This window comes from Camellia sinensis, chromosome 10 (genome assembly GCF_055761805.1).
Source record: "Camellia sinensis isolate YWXY chromosome 10, ASM5576180v1, whole genome shotgun sequence".
Lineage (NCBI taxonomy): Eukaryota > Viridiplantae > Streptophyta > Magnoliopsida > Ericales > Theaceae > Camellia > Camellia sinensis.
Window position 1 is genome coordinate 47,450,164 of NC_138970.1, and position 19,638 is coordinate 47,469,801.

General features: G+C 36.7%; 1 protein-coding gene and 1 long non-coding RNA gene across 2 annotated transcripts; both read left to right on the forward strand.

The window, feature by feature from the left end:
• Window positions 1-1,229: 1,229 nt before the first annotated feature.
• Window positions 1,230-5,509, forward strand: LOC114277012 (protein NRT1/ PTR FAMILY 5.5-like). The gene is made up of 4 exons (XM_082891329.1): window positions 1,230-1,423; window positions 2,852-3,399; window positions 4,341-4,902; window positions 5,051-5,509. Exons 1-4 carry the CDS (start codon window positions 1,235-1,237, stop codon window positions 5,396-5,398), a joined length of 1,647 nt encoding a protein of 548 aa, XP_082747455.1. The 5' UTR covers window positions 1,230-1,234; the 3' UTR covers window positions 5,399-5,509.
• Window positions 5,510-6,726: 1,217 nt separating this feature from the next.
• LOC145801091 (uncharacterized) lies at window positions 6,727-8,854 on the forward strand. Its single transcript, XR_014341982.1, has 3 exons — window positions 6,727-7,011; window positions 7,645-7,722; window positions 8,559-8,854. It is a non-coding gene; the product is annotated as an uncharacterized LOC145801091 (long non-coding RNA).
• The last annotated feature ends 10,784 nt before the right edge of the window (window positions 8,855-19,638 follow it).

A 19,638-nucleotide genomic window follows, 5' to 3' on the forward strand; every position in this document is an offset into this window, starting at 1 on the left:
TGATCTGGAGCCATGGTTCTGTCATCACCACCATTAGAGGATCCTTGTTGGTGAACTTCATCTTCTCCCGCCATCCTTGTTGGAGTTGTGTGGATTCCAGATCTCGTTGAGACCATTAACCAATCCGCCTCCCCAGTGGAGTCGCCAAAATGTAGGAGAGGGTTCAAGAAAGGAGTTGGAAAATTCGAAGATCTTCAAAGATCCTTGAAGAACAACTTCGAATTCTCTAGAATATGATGAGAGGCTTAGATTCTTAAATAATCTCAACTTAGGAACACAACAACAAAGGAGATGATGGAGATAAGAAATTGGGTGAAGAAGAAGGCAAAATGGCTAGAGAATAGAATAATGGCAAGGCTCTCCCATTGATCTCCCACTTTCACTCTCAAGGTTGATAATGGAGAAGGGAAATTAGTTCTTTCCCAAGAGTTAAAAATCTCCAAAATCCATCCCTTGTAAAGCTATGGGTGGGTGCTATTTATAGGCACCTCATGATGTAGGATGGAGCCCATGTGCAAGGCACACGGGGGATATTCTCTCTAACCACCTTGTCCAAGGAGGTGACCTCTCCGAGGAGGTGACTTCTCCGAGGATGAGAAAACCCCGAAGAGGAGATCAATCCCTCGGCGAACCCTTCTTCTTAGCCACACCTAACCAATGATCCCCAATCATCCCAATGGGTCAGGGGTAGTCCCAGAGGACGTCCTGCCGCAAAAAATATTGTCGAGTCTCATGGACCCCCCGGGGTCGTGCCACCTCGACCCGGGTATAGGCTAGTTTAACCGAAGAGTGAATTTGTCTCCACTCACCGTCCTCGGGATCGGGTCCTTTGTTCGAACTCCATTACGCCCATGGTTCTGGTGCGTAGATCCCGGAAAGCTCCGAGCCCGCAAGTGTTCTGGGACTCATTAACGGAGCGACTTCTAGATTGCGTCTGAATCCGTTCGAAGCCAAGTATTTCGGACCTCTAGGTTCGTGGATCCGAACCCTTTCGAGTCCGAGTGCCTCGGATCTCTAGGCTTGCCTAATACCCTTTCGAGTCCGGGCCTGAGTAAGTCTCTAGGTTCGTGGATCCGAACCCTTTCGAGGCTTAGAGCGATTCAATCCGTTTGATGGCGATAAATCTGGGCCCACCGATTCTTGGACTTGCGATAAATTCGGGCCCACTAATCTTGGGCTATTGGGCCTAAATAATTTAGTGGGCTCAAATTAGCCCCTCTTACACATACTAGCCATGTACGCCATGTGGATGATGATGCTATACTTAACAAATGTTTGGAGGCTCAACTTCACTCATGCTGCTGCAATTATCAATGTGTTTTGGGGTTTGATGGCAATTATGGTCTTGCCCATACAATTCCTTGTTGATGCCTTCATGGGTAACTACTGGATGCTTCTCATCTCCAGCTTTTCCTATAGTGCTGTGAGTGTCTCTTCTTCCTCCCTATTGTGATGTTTTTTTCTTTCTTTTTTTGGTTAGTCCAAAAAGGGTAGAAGGGAGCGATTAAGACATTGCTTTGTGGGGATCCTAACACACTCTGTTAAGATGGGCTAAATCATAGCCTAACCTCAACCCAACCGTGGGCATAGTGGTAAAGGTGTTAGTGACCAGAGATTGAATCACGTGACCCATCCATAATTGCTGATGAGACTTAAACTCATAATTTTTGAAGGTATAACTATCAATAAGTCTTAATAATTGAATTTAATTCTCATCAAATCTTATTAAAAATAAGTCTTAATAAATAGTCATTAAAAATAAATTTTTGTAATAATTTTTTACATGCGCTACTAAAAATTGATAATTAGTGACTTTTTTTGTCACGATTTTTATAAATTATCACTAAAACTTATAATTAGTGACGTTTTTCTGTAACGAAATTTTCAAACTGTTGCTGAAAGTTAAAAATTAGTAATTTTTTTATGACGATTTTGTTAAACTGTCGCTAAAACTTATTAAGTGACATTTTTTGTGAAAATTTTTAAACGGTTGTCGAAAATTAACAATTAATGACTTTTTTTTAATGATATTTGACGAAAGATACCATTAATTATTATAGAACTTATTGAACAATAAGGTCTCGTTTGGGAACAAGCTAATTTAGTAACTTTTTTACTATTTGGCTAAAAAAGTAGGTAAAAAAAACTTATATGTTTGGGATGACTTTTTGACTAATTACGAAAAGATGTGCAAAAAGTAGAGAGAAAAGAGAATCTTTAACTTTTTGGTATGAATTGTTGGCTTTTTGGCTAAAAGAATAACTTTTTGACTTTTTAACTAAAAAGTAAGTTCCCAAATGGAGCCTAAGTTCACCTATTAAGATTTACATGTGAATCTTTCAATTTTTTATTCACTTTACTTGAGAATAGGCCCCTAACTACCACTCTTGGTGGTCAACTGTGATGCTATAATCTCCACAAAGGTCCCAACCATGTTACAAAAAATAGTGATTTTGGGTATCATATTTTAGAAGTAATAATTTTAAAAAAAGGTAAATAAATACAGCCACGTTATGTGGCAAATAGGATCAATTTCAGTGATAAGTAATGTCAATTTCAATAATAAATAGATATTTATATTATAAGATAAATGAGATCCATTTTAGTCCTAAGTAATATCAATTCTAATAATAAATAAAACCACTAAAATTAGTTTATTTTTCCAAAAGCCCATTTAAATTTTTGTTGCCGATTTTAACCATTACCAACCAATAATGACTGGAATTTTTACATATCCAAATCTAATGATTAGGAGCAGTTTTAGGTACATGATACCTAAAAACCCTTTTTTGTGCCAAACAAGATCTTCTATAAGAGGCAAACACACACAACTTTTTTTTTTTGCATGCAGGGTTTTGGATTCCTAACAATGTCAACACCTCCAGTGCTCGCCAAGGCCACAGGCACCTGCAGTCTATACGAGCCCGAATGCATTGGCGAGGGACAAAAAATACTCTTCTACACAGCACTAGTTCTAATAGCCCTGGGACTATCTGGTCACCTAATTTCACTAACCACATTCATGACCGAGCAAGTCACAGAAGAGGTCGTTGAAAACATCAGTACGCGCTCGTGCATCACCATGTTTGTGGCCTCATACATGGCAATCTTTGTCGTTATAGGCGGAGTTGTGGCGATTTCATATATAAGGATATGGTCAATTCGGTTTGGCATACCCGCTATTTGTACGGCGGTGGCGACACTGATATTCTTGAGTGGTTCGGGTTCGTATAATTGTGTTAAACCACGCGGGAGCTCGCTGACTACTGTGTTTAGAGTGCTTGTGGCTGCAACCTCTAAGATGTTTTGTAAGTGCCCAGAAGCGGCTGATGGGCTCTATGAAACCCGTGATGATAATGTTGATGATGTTAATTTGGTGCCTCATTCCGGTCGCCTAAGGTCTCTCTCTCTCTACTTGTTCAAATTAAAATATTCAACCGTTACATTTACAATTTCAATTATTTAATTATTTATGAGAAATGATTTACTAATAAAAAAAAATTAAAAATGATGTGGGAATTTCGTTTTTAAAATTATGAGTTTAAATAGTGAATATTTTAATTTGAAATTAAAAAAATTACAAAAAAATCACATGATTTTGTACATGTTATTTGTGTTCAAGGTATTGGGTGCCATTTTTTGTTTTTTTAAACCAACCTTTCCATGTCACATCCATTATCTAAATTTATAATTTAACAATTTCATTTTTTTAATTTTGATTTGATCTAAATTGGTCAAATTTCATGCTAGCATTTAAATCATTAGCGAGATATTAATAAGATTCATTTCTAATTCCTACAGGATGGCATGTGTTACTTTGGTTGTCAACATTTTGAATTTCTTCTTTTTATTTCAAGAAATATGCATTTCGTGTAATTTAATTGCTAAAGTTTCATTTTTATCAATTTCATTCCTAAATACTTTAAAGTTGTGCAATGTCTTCTCTAAATATGGCATGTGTCTTATTTTTGTTTTTAAAATTTTAGTTTTGTCAATTTCGTGCCTAAATATTGTAAAGCTATGCTTCATTCTCTCCATCAAAGTTACCAAAATGACAGTATTAATCATAATATTTTTATTTTATCGCGTTTGTTTTTAAAAACAACCTTGTCATTCATTTTTCATAAACAAATTTGATAAATAAAATTACTACAATTAATGAATATACCTAATTTTTTTCATAAATAATATATATGGAAAATTATAAAATGAATCGTTCGGATCATTTAAACAGACCCATGATAAGTTGCACGGACCCTAACTTTGAGCTTGACATAAGCCGACACGTACATTTAAAACCTAGAATCACCTTTCTGATCCATATTATGTTTAAAATGCAGGTGTCTAGACAAGGCTGCAATTATATTACCAACAAAACCTCTAGAAGAACAACAGAAGAAGAGATGGAAACTCTGCAGAGTCACGGACGTAGAAGAAACTAAACTCACCATACGAATGATCCCCTTGTGCATGACTTTCATTTTCTGCGGCGTTGTATCTTCCATCGGCAACACATACTTCATCGAGCAAGCAAACCACATGAACCACAAGCTCGGCAAAATCTCTATCCCCATCGTCATCCTCCTATGGTTCCACGACCAAGGCAAACAACAATTCGCCAATCTCTACTACAAGCTTGCCAACAAGCTAGGCGGGTCAGGGGCGCGACACTATGCTCCTCTTATAGGCATCGCTGTGTCAATGGTTTTTGCAATTCTATGTTGCATTACTGCTGCCAAAGTTGAGACAAGAAGGCTAAATGTGGTGAGGACGCACGGTTTAATCGACAAGCCAGAGGATAGAATTCCAATGAGCGTGTTCTGGTTGCTTCCACAGTCTGTACTCATCGGTGCCCTTAATGGGATTCTTGAAAACAGCATTGTCGCAATCTTTATTGATCAGGTTGGGTTAGAATTTCAAGTTTATTTCAAAATGAAAATCTGTCAGACAGTGACTATATACCTCTCTCTTTAATAAGTGTCGTGTGTTTTTTTAAGGATTTACCTTCACTCCATGTTTACTTATAAGTTATCATCTATTTTTTGAACAGGTTGGGCCATCAATGAGAGCATACGTGATCCATTTTGGTTTCGGTGTGGTGGGGTTGGGGAGTATAGGGAGTGTTCTATCAGTGTATGTGGCAGGGAAGGTGAGTGAAAGAGGAGGAAAACAGAGTTGGTTTCAGGACACATTGAACCATAGTCGGCTTGATAAGTATTATTGGACACTGGCTTGGTTGAGTGCTGTGAACCTTGGTTTATACATTGTGACGGCACTTTTTTACCGTTTCAGAAAATCAGAATTGGAAGATCCTCAATCAGAATTGGAAGATGAGGATGCTCCCAATTACCAGAACACGAATGCACCTTTTAAAGACAATGCTCGATGTTGTTGTTAGGTGGCACGGAATTTTCTGTTCTCAACATTTATTAGGTCACATATATTGTTTTCTGTTAATTATCATATTTGCAGTGTGAAAATTAATGTGAGCGTTACATGATTTATATGATGCCATAGAATTATGTGAACATTGATAGTTGAATAAATCCCATTGTGTATGTAGAGCTTTTGACTATTTAGTCGGTTGGTAATTTGATTGTGATTGGAGATTACAATAACATGTGATCAGGTATATATTAAATTAATTTCATATTAAATTAATAATTTGATTTGTTGATTTTTCAATTTTATGCAAAGATCACTAATGGAAAACAATTAAATTAATCTTTTAATAATAGCAATATGATTTCATCATATTTGTTTGCAAAGTAATGAAAGACGAGTGTAACTTTAAAAATATCCCGTTCATATTTTTTAAGAAAATTTTCGTAAAATATGTGACTACTAACCAAACCGATCATCAAAATAAAACTTATGATAGGCCCGCAAGAAATAGACTGCACAAATATATATATATATATAAATAAATAAAAATTCAAACGATGAAAAAGAGTTGCTTCTTGTAAAACGTATGAACCAAATGAAGTCAATGGTCTTTCATTATACTATTTGCATATAAACAAACAAACAAAAGACTAAAAAGAAAGAAAGTAAATGCAGCTGATGGGGAGGTTTCTTTGAAATCACTTGGAAGAAGAGATATGTTTTCTTTGAAGTTGGCTGGCTGCTCAGAAAATTGTCATTCAACTATATACTATATGCAGTAATATTCACAATTTTTTTTTTTGGGGGGGGGGGGGGGGGGGGGGGGGGGGGGTGTGGGGTAGCGAGCGTATCCAAAGTTTTACTTCAGTCTCTGTCCATGCAATCTCCTGTCTCACACATACGAGTCTCTTTTCGTACACATACCGAGGAGCAAAAAGTTCTCTCTACCTCGCTTGGCTATTTGTGGAGGTAAGATTGTATTACTGTTGATTAGGTACTGAATTTAAACAAGATTACTCTGAGAATTCTTTCTAGTTCTTGACTCTGCATATGCACTTGAAAAGCTCTGTTTAACTCAATTAACTCTCTTCTTCAAATTGCACTCTAGTTCTTTTGAAATTCTACTTTTGGGCTTCCCTTGAACTGTTCTTATTCTTCTTCTAAACCTGCTTTTGCAGAAAGTGAGAGTGGAAATATAATATTTCCAACTTTTCATCTAGAGCCAAACACGCTCCTATGTTAAACTCCATTTAGGATATCTAAACCCAACTCCAAACTTGATGGTAGGTGTAACCAAACACCCCATTTTAACACAAAAAAAATTAGAAGTGCAGATTTTTTTTCTTCATTCTTCATTCTCTAACTTCTCTCTACTTTCTCTCTCATTTTCCTTTACTTTCTTGGAGGCCAAACACCACACCTTTGCTCCACCCTTACACCACCACCTTGACCCACCATCTCCACCACCTCCGGCCACCTTATCTCGCCGGAAAAAGGGTCCGGTCGGCACTCCTTGAATCCATCCGAAAATAACACAATAGAAGCACAAACTCTAGATTTTTCTTAATCTTTTGAAGAATCAAAGCATGGGATTTATTTTCTTGATGGATTAGAGGCTTGTACTTGGTAAGAATCTTTCTCCAAAAGTTTAGTTTAAGGTTTTACATATTTTGAGTTAGAGATGATGAAATTTTTGTGTTTTAGATCTATTATGATTTGGGGTTTGCTTGTTGAATTTTATACTCTCAATTAGTTTCCATGAATGTTTTACATGTTTAAAAAAAAAAAATGGTCAATTTGATGGTTGATTTGGAGATTTAGATTTTGGGTTAATCTAGGGTTTGAATGTGATGTAAAATTGGAGATTTTGGTGTTAGGGAATTTATATGTTGAAATTGAGTTGATAAATGATGGATTGGGTATCTCTATGTTCTATGGAGGAATTTTATAAGTGATTGAAGAGATTTTACTTAAGTTGTTGAGTTTATACAAAAATGTTGATTTTTGACTTTTGTAGTAAATTGATGGTGGTATTGTGCATATAAATTGATTGGATATTTAAAAAGTTACTAACTCAAAGATGTTCAAAGGATGGGTGTTATGGAGATTGGATAAGTTATTTGTTTGGGTGATTTAAAGTTGGAGGAGTTCTTTAGCTTGCCATTCCTTAGCATAATTTTATTTAGGATCATTTTTGTAGATGTTGTAATTTTCATTGAAAGCTTTTCCTAATTTGAGATCCTATTTACTAATTGTTAGGATTGGAGGAAGGCATCTCTCCACCTCTTGGAAATTAATTTGTAGAGTTTCAAATCTACACTTTTGCTATTTTTGGAGGTGAGTATACTTACCATGGAAATTACCTTACCTCTATCTTTATTACAAAGTTTGAAAATAATTTTTGAATTAAAGGAAGTGAATGATACATTTCATCATGATATATGTATAAAAAGAAAATCTATAAATTTATTGAGGCCAAGGGTTGAGTTTTAATAAAGATATGATTTCATTTGTATAATGAAGCATTAATTTTTTTTATGAGAATTTATTTAAGTTGAGTCTTTCAAATTTTATGATGATGATGATTGAATGACAGTGAAATGTTATGTGAGGGTATTTATTTTATTGATCATATAACCGAATATAGCCTTTGGGGCCACAAGGGCCAAAATGCTTTGGGGTCCTGGGGACCGAAATGTTTTAAGGACCATAAGGGCCGTTGTATGTATAAGGGGTCCTGGGGACCGAAACATTGAAACAAGAATTGAAGTGCTACGATGACATGAGTTATGTTCCTATGGTTATGTTCTGGGTAACGGTACCGTCACCACCTAAGTCGCGAGGTAACGCGACCCTAAGGCTATGTAGTGGATTGTATGATGGACAGGAAATCTTAATGTATTGAAAAGTTATATTTTTGTTTACTTTCATTATCCAAATGTATGTTTTTTTTTTCTGCCTTATGAGATTCCTTGGAAAAATCTTGATAACGTTTTATGAAAATTGTATTTCATCATTTTTATTTTTATTTTGTATAAATTTAAGTCCAATTAAGCTCTTATGTTTAGTATCTTTATTTTGAACCCTATTGGTAGGAGCAAGTTTTATAACTCCATGGTATTGGTATACTCATTGGGCTTTAGCTCATTCTTTTAAATAATTTTTTTTTTCAGATTCATAGACTTTTGTGTGGCTCGCCTCAACTTGGAAGACTAGAATTTTTTTGAAGGATCACAGGTGGGCATCTTGTGGTTGAGGTTTTGCTTAGGGTCATTCTAGGATGTAAGCTTACCCTTTTTTTTTATGAAGGAGGTTGATTGTAAAAATTGCTTATGAAGTTGGATGTATTGATGGATTCGTGATTAGTATGTATTATATTTTTTTTTTGGAAGGAAATGCTTGGGAACTATCTTGTAGCATGATAATATTTTTTTGTCTTTGAATAGATCATCTCATATATGTTAGGCAATTGAAAGGTCTTATGCACTTTTGGTGATGTGGTGATGTGATGTAAGAATTATACAGGAATTTGTGGTGTAAAGGTGCTATAGCGTTTGAGGTGCACTCTCTTGGCAAGATTGGGTCGTTACAGGAAAAGACAACACATAAATGGCAACCTTTGTGAGGATTACAGGTAATTGACCTGGTCTTAGACTTCTAGTTCTAGATCCAAAGTATTATCAATTGTTGTTAGCTTTGTTTAAAGATTAAGCTCATATAATTTTCATGTGTAGACTGTCTTCCATCCGAGTCTTGACTATAATTTTCCCTCATTTTCCCTTATGAGCTCCATTTTCCAGCTACCCAAACAGCCCTTAATGAAAGCGTCTAAACTTCAAAACCCCAACCAATTGGCATACATAACTCTTTTTCTTTCTTTTCTTTTTTCTTTTTTTTTAATAAAGATGGGGTAGACGAGTCTTTGTTTATTACAACTGTTTGGCATTTAGCGCTGAAAAAAAAGGGTGGGAATTTACAATCCGGTGGATTTTTCAACAAAAAAATTCACATGTATGGAAAAATTTATAAAGTTTATCATTAATTTTAGAGAATTACATTTGTTAGGTTTTATTTTTTGGCAACCCCATTTGACAAAACTCCTTTCAGTTGTATTTGTTTTCGCACCTTTTATTTCAGTGAGGCTATAAGTTTATTAGATGCGAATCCAACCCGAATCGTGCATTTGTCAATTTCCGTGAATCAAAATCGAGGTTGTAATAAGATCTAGTTTTCCAGATTTTTAATTTTGGTCGTCCCGCTCGAGCGGGGATTGCAAGCTCACAGCATCTCTGTTTCACCTGAAAAAGTACTGGATGGTGTGATTCGACACTCGAGCGTAAAGCCTATATGAATCACACAATTTTGAAGCCTCCGCTCGAGTGGGAAGTCCCACGCTCGAGCGGACCGCACGAACACAGATTTTTGGATTTCTATAAGGAATTGGTTTTCTTCCAAAACTAGGATTACTTTGGTTTTCTATAAGTAGTTGGGTTTCTCCCAAAACTTGGACAAGTCCTCCAGATCTTCTTTTTGGATTCTAAGGTTTATATCTGGGGATATTTTGTTAGTTTTCTTTGATGTTTTCATTGAGTATTCAACTCATAGTTTAAACAGTATACATCAAAGGTTTGTTTGTTCATTCTACACAAAAAAGAGAGTTGTTCTTCGGTGGATTCTGAAGAATTCGAGCCTGAAACTTTGGTGGATTCCGGAGTGGCTCATCGTCAAGACAATTCTGAGGTGAAGACGGGGTTGGAAGAGGCACATAGAGGTTGATTCAATTCGAGCGTGGATTCGCTAAGTAATTGAGAGTATACTTGTGTAATTCCTTTATATCTTCTTAGTGGATTGTTTTGTGGCTGTTACTCGTGGTTTTTTTTATCACAATTAGAGGTGTCCAATTGTGATTTTTTCACGTAAAATCGTTGTGTCGTTTTGTCTTGATTGTTTGATTGGGATTGTTATATACTGCTTAAAATTGATACATAATCACAAATCAACATCTAGGGGATTTCTGGATTTTTCAATTGGTATCAAAGCATGTCGTTCTATTTTTTTAAAAAAATATATTCTTTTAGAACGAGATCTTGTTTGATTTGTGATAATGGATTCAATTCGTGAGGGAAATTCTATGGTTCGACCACCCCTACTTGACGGATCCAATTATTCGTTTTGGAAAGCTTGGATGAGATCGTTTTTAAAATCTATTGATGAAAAAGTTTGACAATCTGTCATGAACGGGTGGACCGAACCAACAATTACCGTTTATGGAGTAACTTTCCCCAAACCAATTGAAAAGTGGGACACAATTGATTACCAAAATAGTAGCTGGAATAGTAAAGCTATCAATTCTCTCTTTTGCGCTATCACACCTGAAGAGTTTAGTCGTATTTGTAATTGTGAAGTCACAAAAGAGGCTTGGGATATCTTACAAACTATTCATGAGGGCACTCCTTCAGTTAAACGCTCAAAACTTCAAAGGCTCACGTCTAGTTTCAAAAACCTTTCAATGAAAGATAGTGAGACCTTTAATGAATTTTATGCGAAGTTGAGTGACATTGTAAATTTCAGCTTCAATTTAGGTGAAAAAATACCAGAATCCAAAGTTGTGGGAAAAATTTTGAGATCCTTGCCCGATCGCTTCCAACCAAAAGTTACGGCTATTGAGAGGCTCCAGATGTTGACAACCTTAAGCTAGATTAGTTGGTTGGAAACCTCCAAACTTATGAGGCACATAGGAATTTCAAAAAGAAACAAAAAGATATTGCTTTTAGTAGTGCTTATAGAGTTGGAGAGGATTCTGATGAGGATTGTGAGATAGATTCCAAGATTACGGCTGCTTTTGTTAAACAATTTAAAAAATCTTTTTTGAAAAAGAATCCTAAACTTTTGAAATCTACTCATACGCATAAATCTAAAGGCAAAGATAAACTCAAAATTAATTCTATAGCCAAGAAGGAGAAAGGAAAGATACAAGGAAACTCTGAAAGACTCCAATGCTATGAATGCCAAGGATATGGTCACTTTGCTTCAGAATGCCCCACTCGTTTGAAGAAGAAGAAAACCCTCGCCATCACTTGGGATGATGAATCAGAATCTGATGAAGATGAAAGTGACAATAAAGATCAAGGCGAAAAGGGACATAAACAATTCCTTGCTTTCATGGTGGCTTCCGAAACTGAAGGATGAACAGAGTATTCGAAAAGGTCTGTTGAGAATGCCACTGATGATGAATCCTCAGGAAGTGATGATGAAGAGCTTGAGCAAGCTTATGAAAACTTGTATAAGGAATCTCTTAAGTTATCCAAATTGAATGACAAACTCACTATGAAACTCACAGCATGTGAAAGTGAGAATGTCAAACTAAAGGAGGAGATTTCTAAGGCTAAGATTGATGCCATCAAGATAGCTAATAATCGACAAGCTCTTTGTGCAAAACTCTTGGCTTGTGAGACAGAGAGGAACGAGCTACAACAAATCTATGCAACATATGAAGAAAAAATTGAAACTCTCGAGATGTCTCAAGTTGTTTTGGAAGAACTAATGATCAAGAAAGAGGAAGAACTCAAGTGGGCTATGGCTACCATTGGTCTTTGGAACAAAGGATCAAAGACTTTGGACAATATCATTGGGTCTCAACAAATTTGTTCTGACAAGAGTGGCATTGGGTTTGGTGGTAAGAAAGAGAAAAAACAGAGTACTTCCACATCTCATGATACAAGAACTCAAAGAAAGGGGGAACAAAAAATTCAACATAAGGATGGACTTCTCAAACTTCCTAGAGTTGGTAAGGTAAAAGAAAATAAGATACACCCTGTACACCCTGTTTTTATTTGTTATCATTGTGGTATGCATGGTCATATTCGTCCTTATTGTTATAAGTTGCATGGGAGAGTGTATTTGCCTAGACCTAAAAATTGGAAGTTAAAAGCCAAGTCGAGGCGGGTTCCCATTGCAGGGGAAAGGAAACACAACGTCAAGACACCACCCAAGAACTGCAATTCTCACAACTTCGTTTATAAAGCGGTTTGGGTGAAAAAACATGACTTGTGTTAATTTGTTTATTTGTTTTAACTTTTGGGTTTTTGTGTGTTGTTTTTAATGAAAAAAAAAATGTGTGCGCTTGTTCGTTTTTTGTCTTGCTTTGGTTAAAAGAATAAAAATAAATAAAAAAACCCAAAAAGATTTTCTTAGTATGGTTTTGCAAGCTTGAAATTTTTGAATGGTCCTTGGTGCATATTGGAATTGATGAGAATATCCATTACATATTAATATATGTGTGCTTTTTGTGGTCATTACTCGTTTTGGAGTGTGTGTTTTTTGATTAGTATGTCTCATTCTGTACACACTCTTGGATTAGCAAATTTTGGAGTCTTCCGCCTTAGTGATTATTTTTTCTCTATGGACTTCTGTCATTGATCTTTTGCGTTTCTAGAGGAATTGACCTATACTAGCATATCATTGGTGATGTTGAGTCTCTTAACCACCTTCCATCTTTTTGCACCTCCACAGCTTTCCCCTCAATTCTTTGCAGTTTAGCCATGAGGAAAAGGCTACCTCAGAGTCACCAACCAGGCCATCCTTATTATATCCATGCTTCTCTGGTTCGGTTTCCATACTCTTGAGCGTGTCAACCACCAATGATTGTGCAAAAGAAAAAGAAAAAGAAAAAGAAAAAGAAAAAATGTGCAAAAGAAAAAAAATATATATTCATTGATTAAGGGGGAGCCTCCGCCTTTACTCACCAAATACCCCTTGATTCCTAGTGGTTTGACTTTCCTTTGTTGTGCTTGAATTCTCTTGTCGGAGGTCCAACTTTCAGATCACTATTAGGATTGAATCTAGTGTTTGTCGAACTCCAAGAGTCACACACACACTTTTATCATGGGATCTATGCTTTTCACATAATGCATCACTTTCTTTCATGAGGAATCTTCTACAGACTGTGTACATTGTGTTTACTAGTAATTGTGCTTCTTGGATAATCTTGTGTGTTTTAAGGTACAAATCTGAGATTTCTTGCTTGTTTCACCATATTATTTTTGTCGTTTTCTTCTTGTTCACTGTTTTAAGTGTTTGTGGTTGCGTTTAGTAAGGGGGAGTTTGGTTCATCTTGACTTGGGTTGGTTTATGATCTTGCTTTTGTTGTTTGAGAGTTGTTTTTCATGAGTCTTAGTTTTCATTTATTCATGTTTTTCATCTCATGTTTCAAGATAATCGTGTCATATGTCTATTGCTTTTTCATATACTCTTGTAGGACTAATAGTTGTTTTGGAGATTGTGGCATTAATAACTGTTTTGCAGATCAAGACCTTGAGAAAGAAGTTGGGTTTTGTTGGCTGTAATGGGTTGGGGTGTTTAGGATTTTATTTGTTAGGTGTGTTTTGTCACGGCATTGCCAAAGGGGGAGATTGTTAGGTTTTATTCTTGGCAACCCCGTTTGACAAAACTCCTTTCAGTTGTATTTGTTTTCGCACCTTTTATTTCAGTGAGGCTATAAGTTTATTAGATGCGAATCCAACCCGAATCGTGCTTTTGTCAATTTCCATGAATCAAAACTGAGGTTGTAACAGGATCTAGTTTTCCAGATTTTTAATTTTGGTCGTCCCGCTCGAGCAGGAATTGCAAGCTCATAGCATCTCTGTTTCGCCTGAAAAAGTACTGGATGGTGTGATTCGACGCTCGAGCGTGGAAACTTCCGCTTGAGCGTGAAGCCTAGACGAATTACACAATTTTGAAGCCTCCGCTCGAGCGGGAAGTCCCACGCTCGAGCGGACCGCACGAACACAGATTATTGGATTTCTATAAGGAATTGGTTTTCTTCCAAAACTATGATTATTTTGGTTTTCTATAAGTAGTTGGGTTTCTCCCAAAACTTGGACAAGTCCTTCAGATCTTCTTTTTGGATTCTAAGGTTTATATCTGGGGATATTTTGCTAGCTCTCATTGATGTTTTCATTGAGTATTCAACTCATGGTTTACACAGTATACATCAAAGGTTTATTTGTTCATTCTACACAAAAAAGAAAGTTGTTCTTCGGTGGATTCTGAAGAATTCGAGCCTGAAGCTTTGGTGGATTCCGGAGTGGCTCATTGTCAAGACAATTCTGAGGTGAAAACGGGGTTGGAAGAGGCACATAAAGGTTGTTCAATTCGAGCGTGGATTCGCTAAGTAATTGAGAGTATACTTGTGTAATTCCTTTATATCTTCTTAGTGGATTGTTTTGTAACTGTTGCCTGTGGTTTTTTTTTTTTTATCACAATTGGAGGTGTTCAATTGTGGTTTTTCCACGTAAAATCGTTGTGTCGTTTTGTCTTGATTGTTTGATTAGGATTGTTTTATACTGCTTAAAATTGATACATAATCACAAATCAACATATAAGGAATTTCTAGATTTTTCAACATTGAATTGTATTTTGTCCAAATCAATAACCTATAAGAAGGTATTCTAGTCGAAAAATTAGATACACTAACAATCTTACTAAAAATACAATAGGTCAAATGTGATTGGTTATCAAAAAACCAGTGACATTTAGCCTCCGTATGGGAAGTGGATTGGTTTTTTGGCTTTTTGACTTTTTTGGTTATTTTAGTCTGGGCTAAAAAACTTGGTTTGGGAAGGATTTTTTGGCTTTTTTTAGCTTTTTTTTGTAAGAGAATAGTGTAGGTGTCGTTTGGTAACACTTACGTTTTCAGTTTTCTATTTATATTTATAAAAATTTGAAAAACTCAAATAAAAACTTGTTTGGTAAAATTTTTGATTTATAAATCAGTGGTCTCAGTTTATAAATTTGGCTAAAAAATGAAAACACAAAAAATGTGTTTCCGTTTTGAGTTTTGAGTTTTTTTTTTTTACCACCCAACACTAGCCACCACCTGCCACCATTTTATACCACTGTCTTCCGCCACCACCACCCAATATCCACCCCCCATCACCACCTGCCACCACCACTCACTACCCACCTGCCACTACCACCCGCCACCACCACCCACCACTCACCTGCCACCCACTCGCCACCACCACCACCACCACTACCACCCACCCACCCACCTGCCATCCACCCGCCACCACCCACCACCCGCCACTACCATCCACCACCCGCCACCACTACCCGCCACCTACTTGCCACCACCACTCACCACCCACCTTCCAACACCATCCATCACCTGCCACCACCAGCCACCTGTCATCCACCTGCCACTACCAGCCACCCACCACCACCAGGCACCTGCCACCCACCCGCCACTACCACCCACCATCCACCACCACCACCCATCACCCATTACCACCACCACCACCACCACCATCACCCACCACCCACCACCACCACCACTATCACCACCCATCACCCACCTACCACTACCACTCACCACCCACCACCGCCACCACCACCACCCACTCACTACCACCTACCACATGCCACCGTCACCCACCCACCCACCACCACTACCCGCCACCACCCACCACCACCCGCCATCTGCCACCCACCTGCCACCACCACCACTACCACCCACTTGCTACCACCCACCACCGTCAACCACCTACTCACCTACCACCACCCGCCATCCGCCACCCACCTGTCACCACCACCCACCACCTGCCACCACCCACTCACTACCACCCACCACCAGCCATTGTCACCCACCCACCCACCACCACCACCACCCGCCACCCGCCACTCACTTGCCACTACTACCCACTACCACCACCAGCACCACCCACTCGCTACCACCCACCACCCACCACCCACCACCATCACCCACCACCACCACCCACCCGCCACCACCAGCTACCCACCACCCACTGTCACCACTTTCCACCACCGTCTTCCGCCGCCACTTGCCACCACTTGTCATTTCTCACTCATTTTTATATTTTAAATTTTTTTAAACATTTTTGTCAATTACCAAACGCGTTTGTAGTTTATATTTTTCTAAAAATAAACAAAAACTAGTTTATAAAATTTTTGTAAATATAAACTGAAAACGTAAATGTTACCAAACACATATGAGTTGGATGTCATGTTTTGTTTGTTGTGGTTAAAATAGCCTATTTTATTTTTTGTGGCTATTTTAGCCACAAACCAACTTGCCAAACACCATGATGTTTGGACATCTATGTTTTTAATAAAATTATTAGTAAGGATTTATATAAATGTAGCATTGATCTCAATTAAATTATCTAAGACAACTCTGTCTCTTATATCTTCTCTAATTTAGAAAGTGGGTCTAGAAAAGTAGTATTGTATATCATTTTCCCCTATAAAAATAGCAAGTACATGTTATATATTATTATTAGGACTAATTACGTTAGTTCCGAAATTATGCATTTTATCACACCATAATCTTTAATTTTAAAATTTTATATATTTAATTTGCAAATTATAAAATGCGATTTTAAATAGTCCGAAAGCTCAGAGAGTCAAAATTGATTAATGCGAGTTGGGTATTTTCAAAACATAGTCCTCTGTTCACAATATATATATGCACACATAGTCTACAAATTATGCGTTTTCACCCCCAAAATATGCACTTTATTGCATTTTCTCCTCAAAGTATACACATTATTGCATTTTTCTCCCCAATCTTAAAAAAATTAAAAATTAAAAAATTAAAAAATGGTAATATTCAAAAAATACCCATCTCCTTTTAATCAATTTAGACCATATGGATACTAGAAACCATTTAAATTCACATTTTATAGTTTCATGACTAATAAATTGATATAAAAAATAATAAATAAATAAAAATTGGTCACTACAGTGCAACAAAGTGCATATACTTTCAGGTAATCAAGTAGAAAATCCATTTATGTATGTCATTTTTCTTATACTTTATATAATTCGCTGCAGGAAATTTAACTTTTAGTGGCGTGTAAAAAACGCCGCCAATTCCTTTTGTGACGCTTAGCACCAAACGCCGAGGACACAGCCGTCGCTATAGCTTTATGGCGTTTTAAAAACGTCGTGATATTAGTATAGGCGGCGTTTCCGCCAAATGTTCTACTAAATACACGCTAACGTCACTTACAATATTTAGTGACGTTTCGGAAAAATGCAGTCATATTTTTAAAAAAATGGCCGTTAATATGTAGGGTTTAAGAGGCGTTTGTAGAAACGCCGTCATATCCTCCTTTTTTTTTTTTTTTTTTTTTTGAAATTATGCTAATTTTATTTGATTAAACTAAAAAAATACAGATCATTCCAAATATAAATAACACCCAGCTCATTAACCCAAACTATTGATCATTTTAATTCCGTTTTATCCACATAATTTCCCATTTAGCACAATTAAGCAACAAATTTACAACCCTGGACTTCATATCAAATAAAAAAAGGCATTCAACCACAATGGTCAATTGCTCTTCTTCTTCTTGCTAATCATACTCCTCCCTCCAGGAGTAAATCAGAAAGAAAACCCATGAAAGTGCTAACACAAAATCACCAACTAACTGCCTTGGCCAATCTCGAGCCAAATTGTCGAGTCTCCTCTCAAAATACACCCTCCAGAGGGCCATTGAGACATGAAGAAGAACACAACCTTTGGAAAAGAAACTCTGAAACGCTCTGTCCTCAACAAAAGCTACCCTGAACAGCAGTAACCCAATGACAAATAGAAGCAACCCAGCAAACGAATAAGATATTTGTATCAACAACTGGTCGTGTGGTGTTGATCCCATAAGCTTTTGAGCTGTTTTGGTACCATGGCCGAAAACAGAGATTTTTTTGAGATAAAACATTATCAGAGCACCACAGGTTAGAGTAATAGTTGAATGGAGCATACAGATTGTGAAGAACCGATCAAAAGCTAGAAGCCCTATCTTGTTAAGTAAATTTCTATAAACCCAGTATCATTTACAGTATTGATTACCTAAAATTGGGATTGAAAAACATACCCCAAAAAAAGAAAAGAAATTAAAACTTTAATCCCAAACTTGTAAGCCAATTTCCAGCTCCAAAGTCCAAACCCTACCAAACATCAAATATACATAGCAAATAGTTGGTCATTAAGAGAAATTACTATAAACCCAGTATGGTTTACAATATTGATGATCTGGAAACTATGATTGGAAGTGGAAACTCCAAGCTTAGATCAGGGTCTTCACAGGCATTGCTTTCATCGTGAAAACCCCAAAATTCAACTATTTATAGAGTGAATTATATTGGTTATGAAAATCTAAACCCTAGCTCAATTCACAACCCTAATGATCTCAACTTGGGTTTGGGGATTGAAACCCTAAAACCCTAGATCAAGGTATTGAGATTTTCTTCTCATCCTCAAAACCTTAAAAATTGAAACAATTTATAGGGTGAACCGTTTGGTGGGGAAAGTGAATAAAATCGTACACAAATAAAAATTGATTTATAGTTTCGATGCGAAGATGGATATAGAGATAAGAGAGTCAGGTGGGGAGAGAGCATGTGATATGAAATTGGGGAATATATGTAGATATTTAAACCCTAACCCTAGGTCCACGAGGACGAAGGTTGGTGACAGTTGAATTATATAGGGATAAAAAAAATAATTCATTCATATAAAAATACATATCACTATTATTCACCCTAACAGAGATCCTAAGCTATAAGATTAAAGGTGCTTTAGCAATCAGAGCTAAAAGATTAAAGGTGCTTATAAAAACTAATGTTTTATGTTAGTACTTTTACCTTGTTAGTTCTTCTTCTTCTTTTTATTCTTCTTCTTCTCTTTCTTTGAAAGGTGAACCTATATTTAATAAGAGCAAATATTGTAATTAACAAGATATGATATTTGTAAAAAAAGCTGATTAAATGATTGCTCACCTCTTGGGATGTGACATTGGCCGAACAGTGGGATGACTACTAAGTGAATCCACAACCTATAATTCCATAAAAGGCTTAAGTTGTATATTAGCTCTAGGCAATTGAAAAAAAAAAAGCTTTTTAGCTCTGTTGACATAGAGTATTTAATTCAATAAGTGGTTAAAACAAGAAGAGGACTCACCTTAGGAGTGTAAACACCTGTATATACAAGGACAAATATAAACCATGTTACGATGCTTCCTCCAACAGTTATTTGAGGCCACCTCGTAATCGTGTTGCACATCAGAAGAAGCCGCAAATTAACAGTTATTACAAGACAATTGAAGACCGTTGTGCTGACATCCCAAAGGCCAAACATCTTGCCATTCGAATCAACACTGTTAGAACTGGAAGTGATCGCAAAATTGTATATGACTAACACCCTCTTAAAATTTTCAAAACTTTGTGATCAAT

What these genes read in the sequence shown, in the direction of transcription:
- LOC114277012 (XM_082891329.1), top strand. Translation starts at nt 1,235, where the DNA reads ATGTACGCCATGTGGATGATGATGCTATACTTAACAAATGTTTGGAGG. An exon ending in CCTCATTCCGGTCGCCTAAG is followed by an intron (nt 3,400 to 4,340) that starts GTCTCTCTCTCT and finishes TTTAAAATGCAG; the next exon opens with GTGTCTAGACAAGGCTGCAA. An exon ending in TCGCAATCTTTATTGATCAG is followed by an intron (nt 4,903 to 5,050) that starts GTTGGGTTAGAA and finishes TTTTTTGAACAG; the next exon opens with GTTGGGCCATCAATGAGAGC.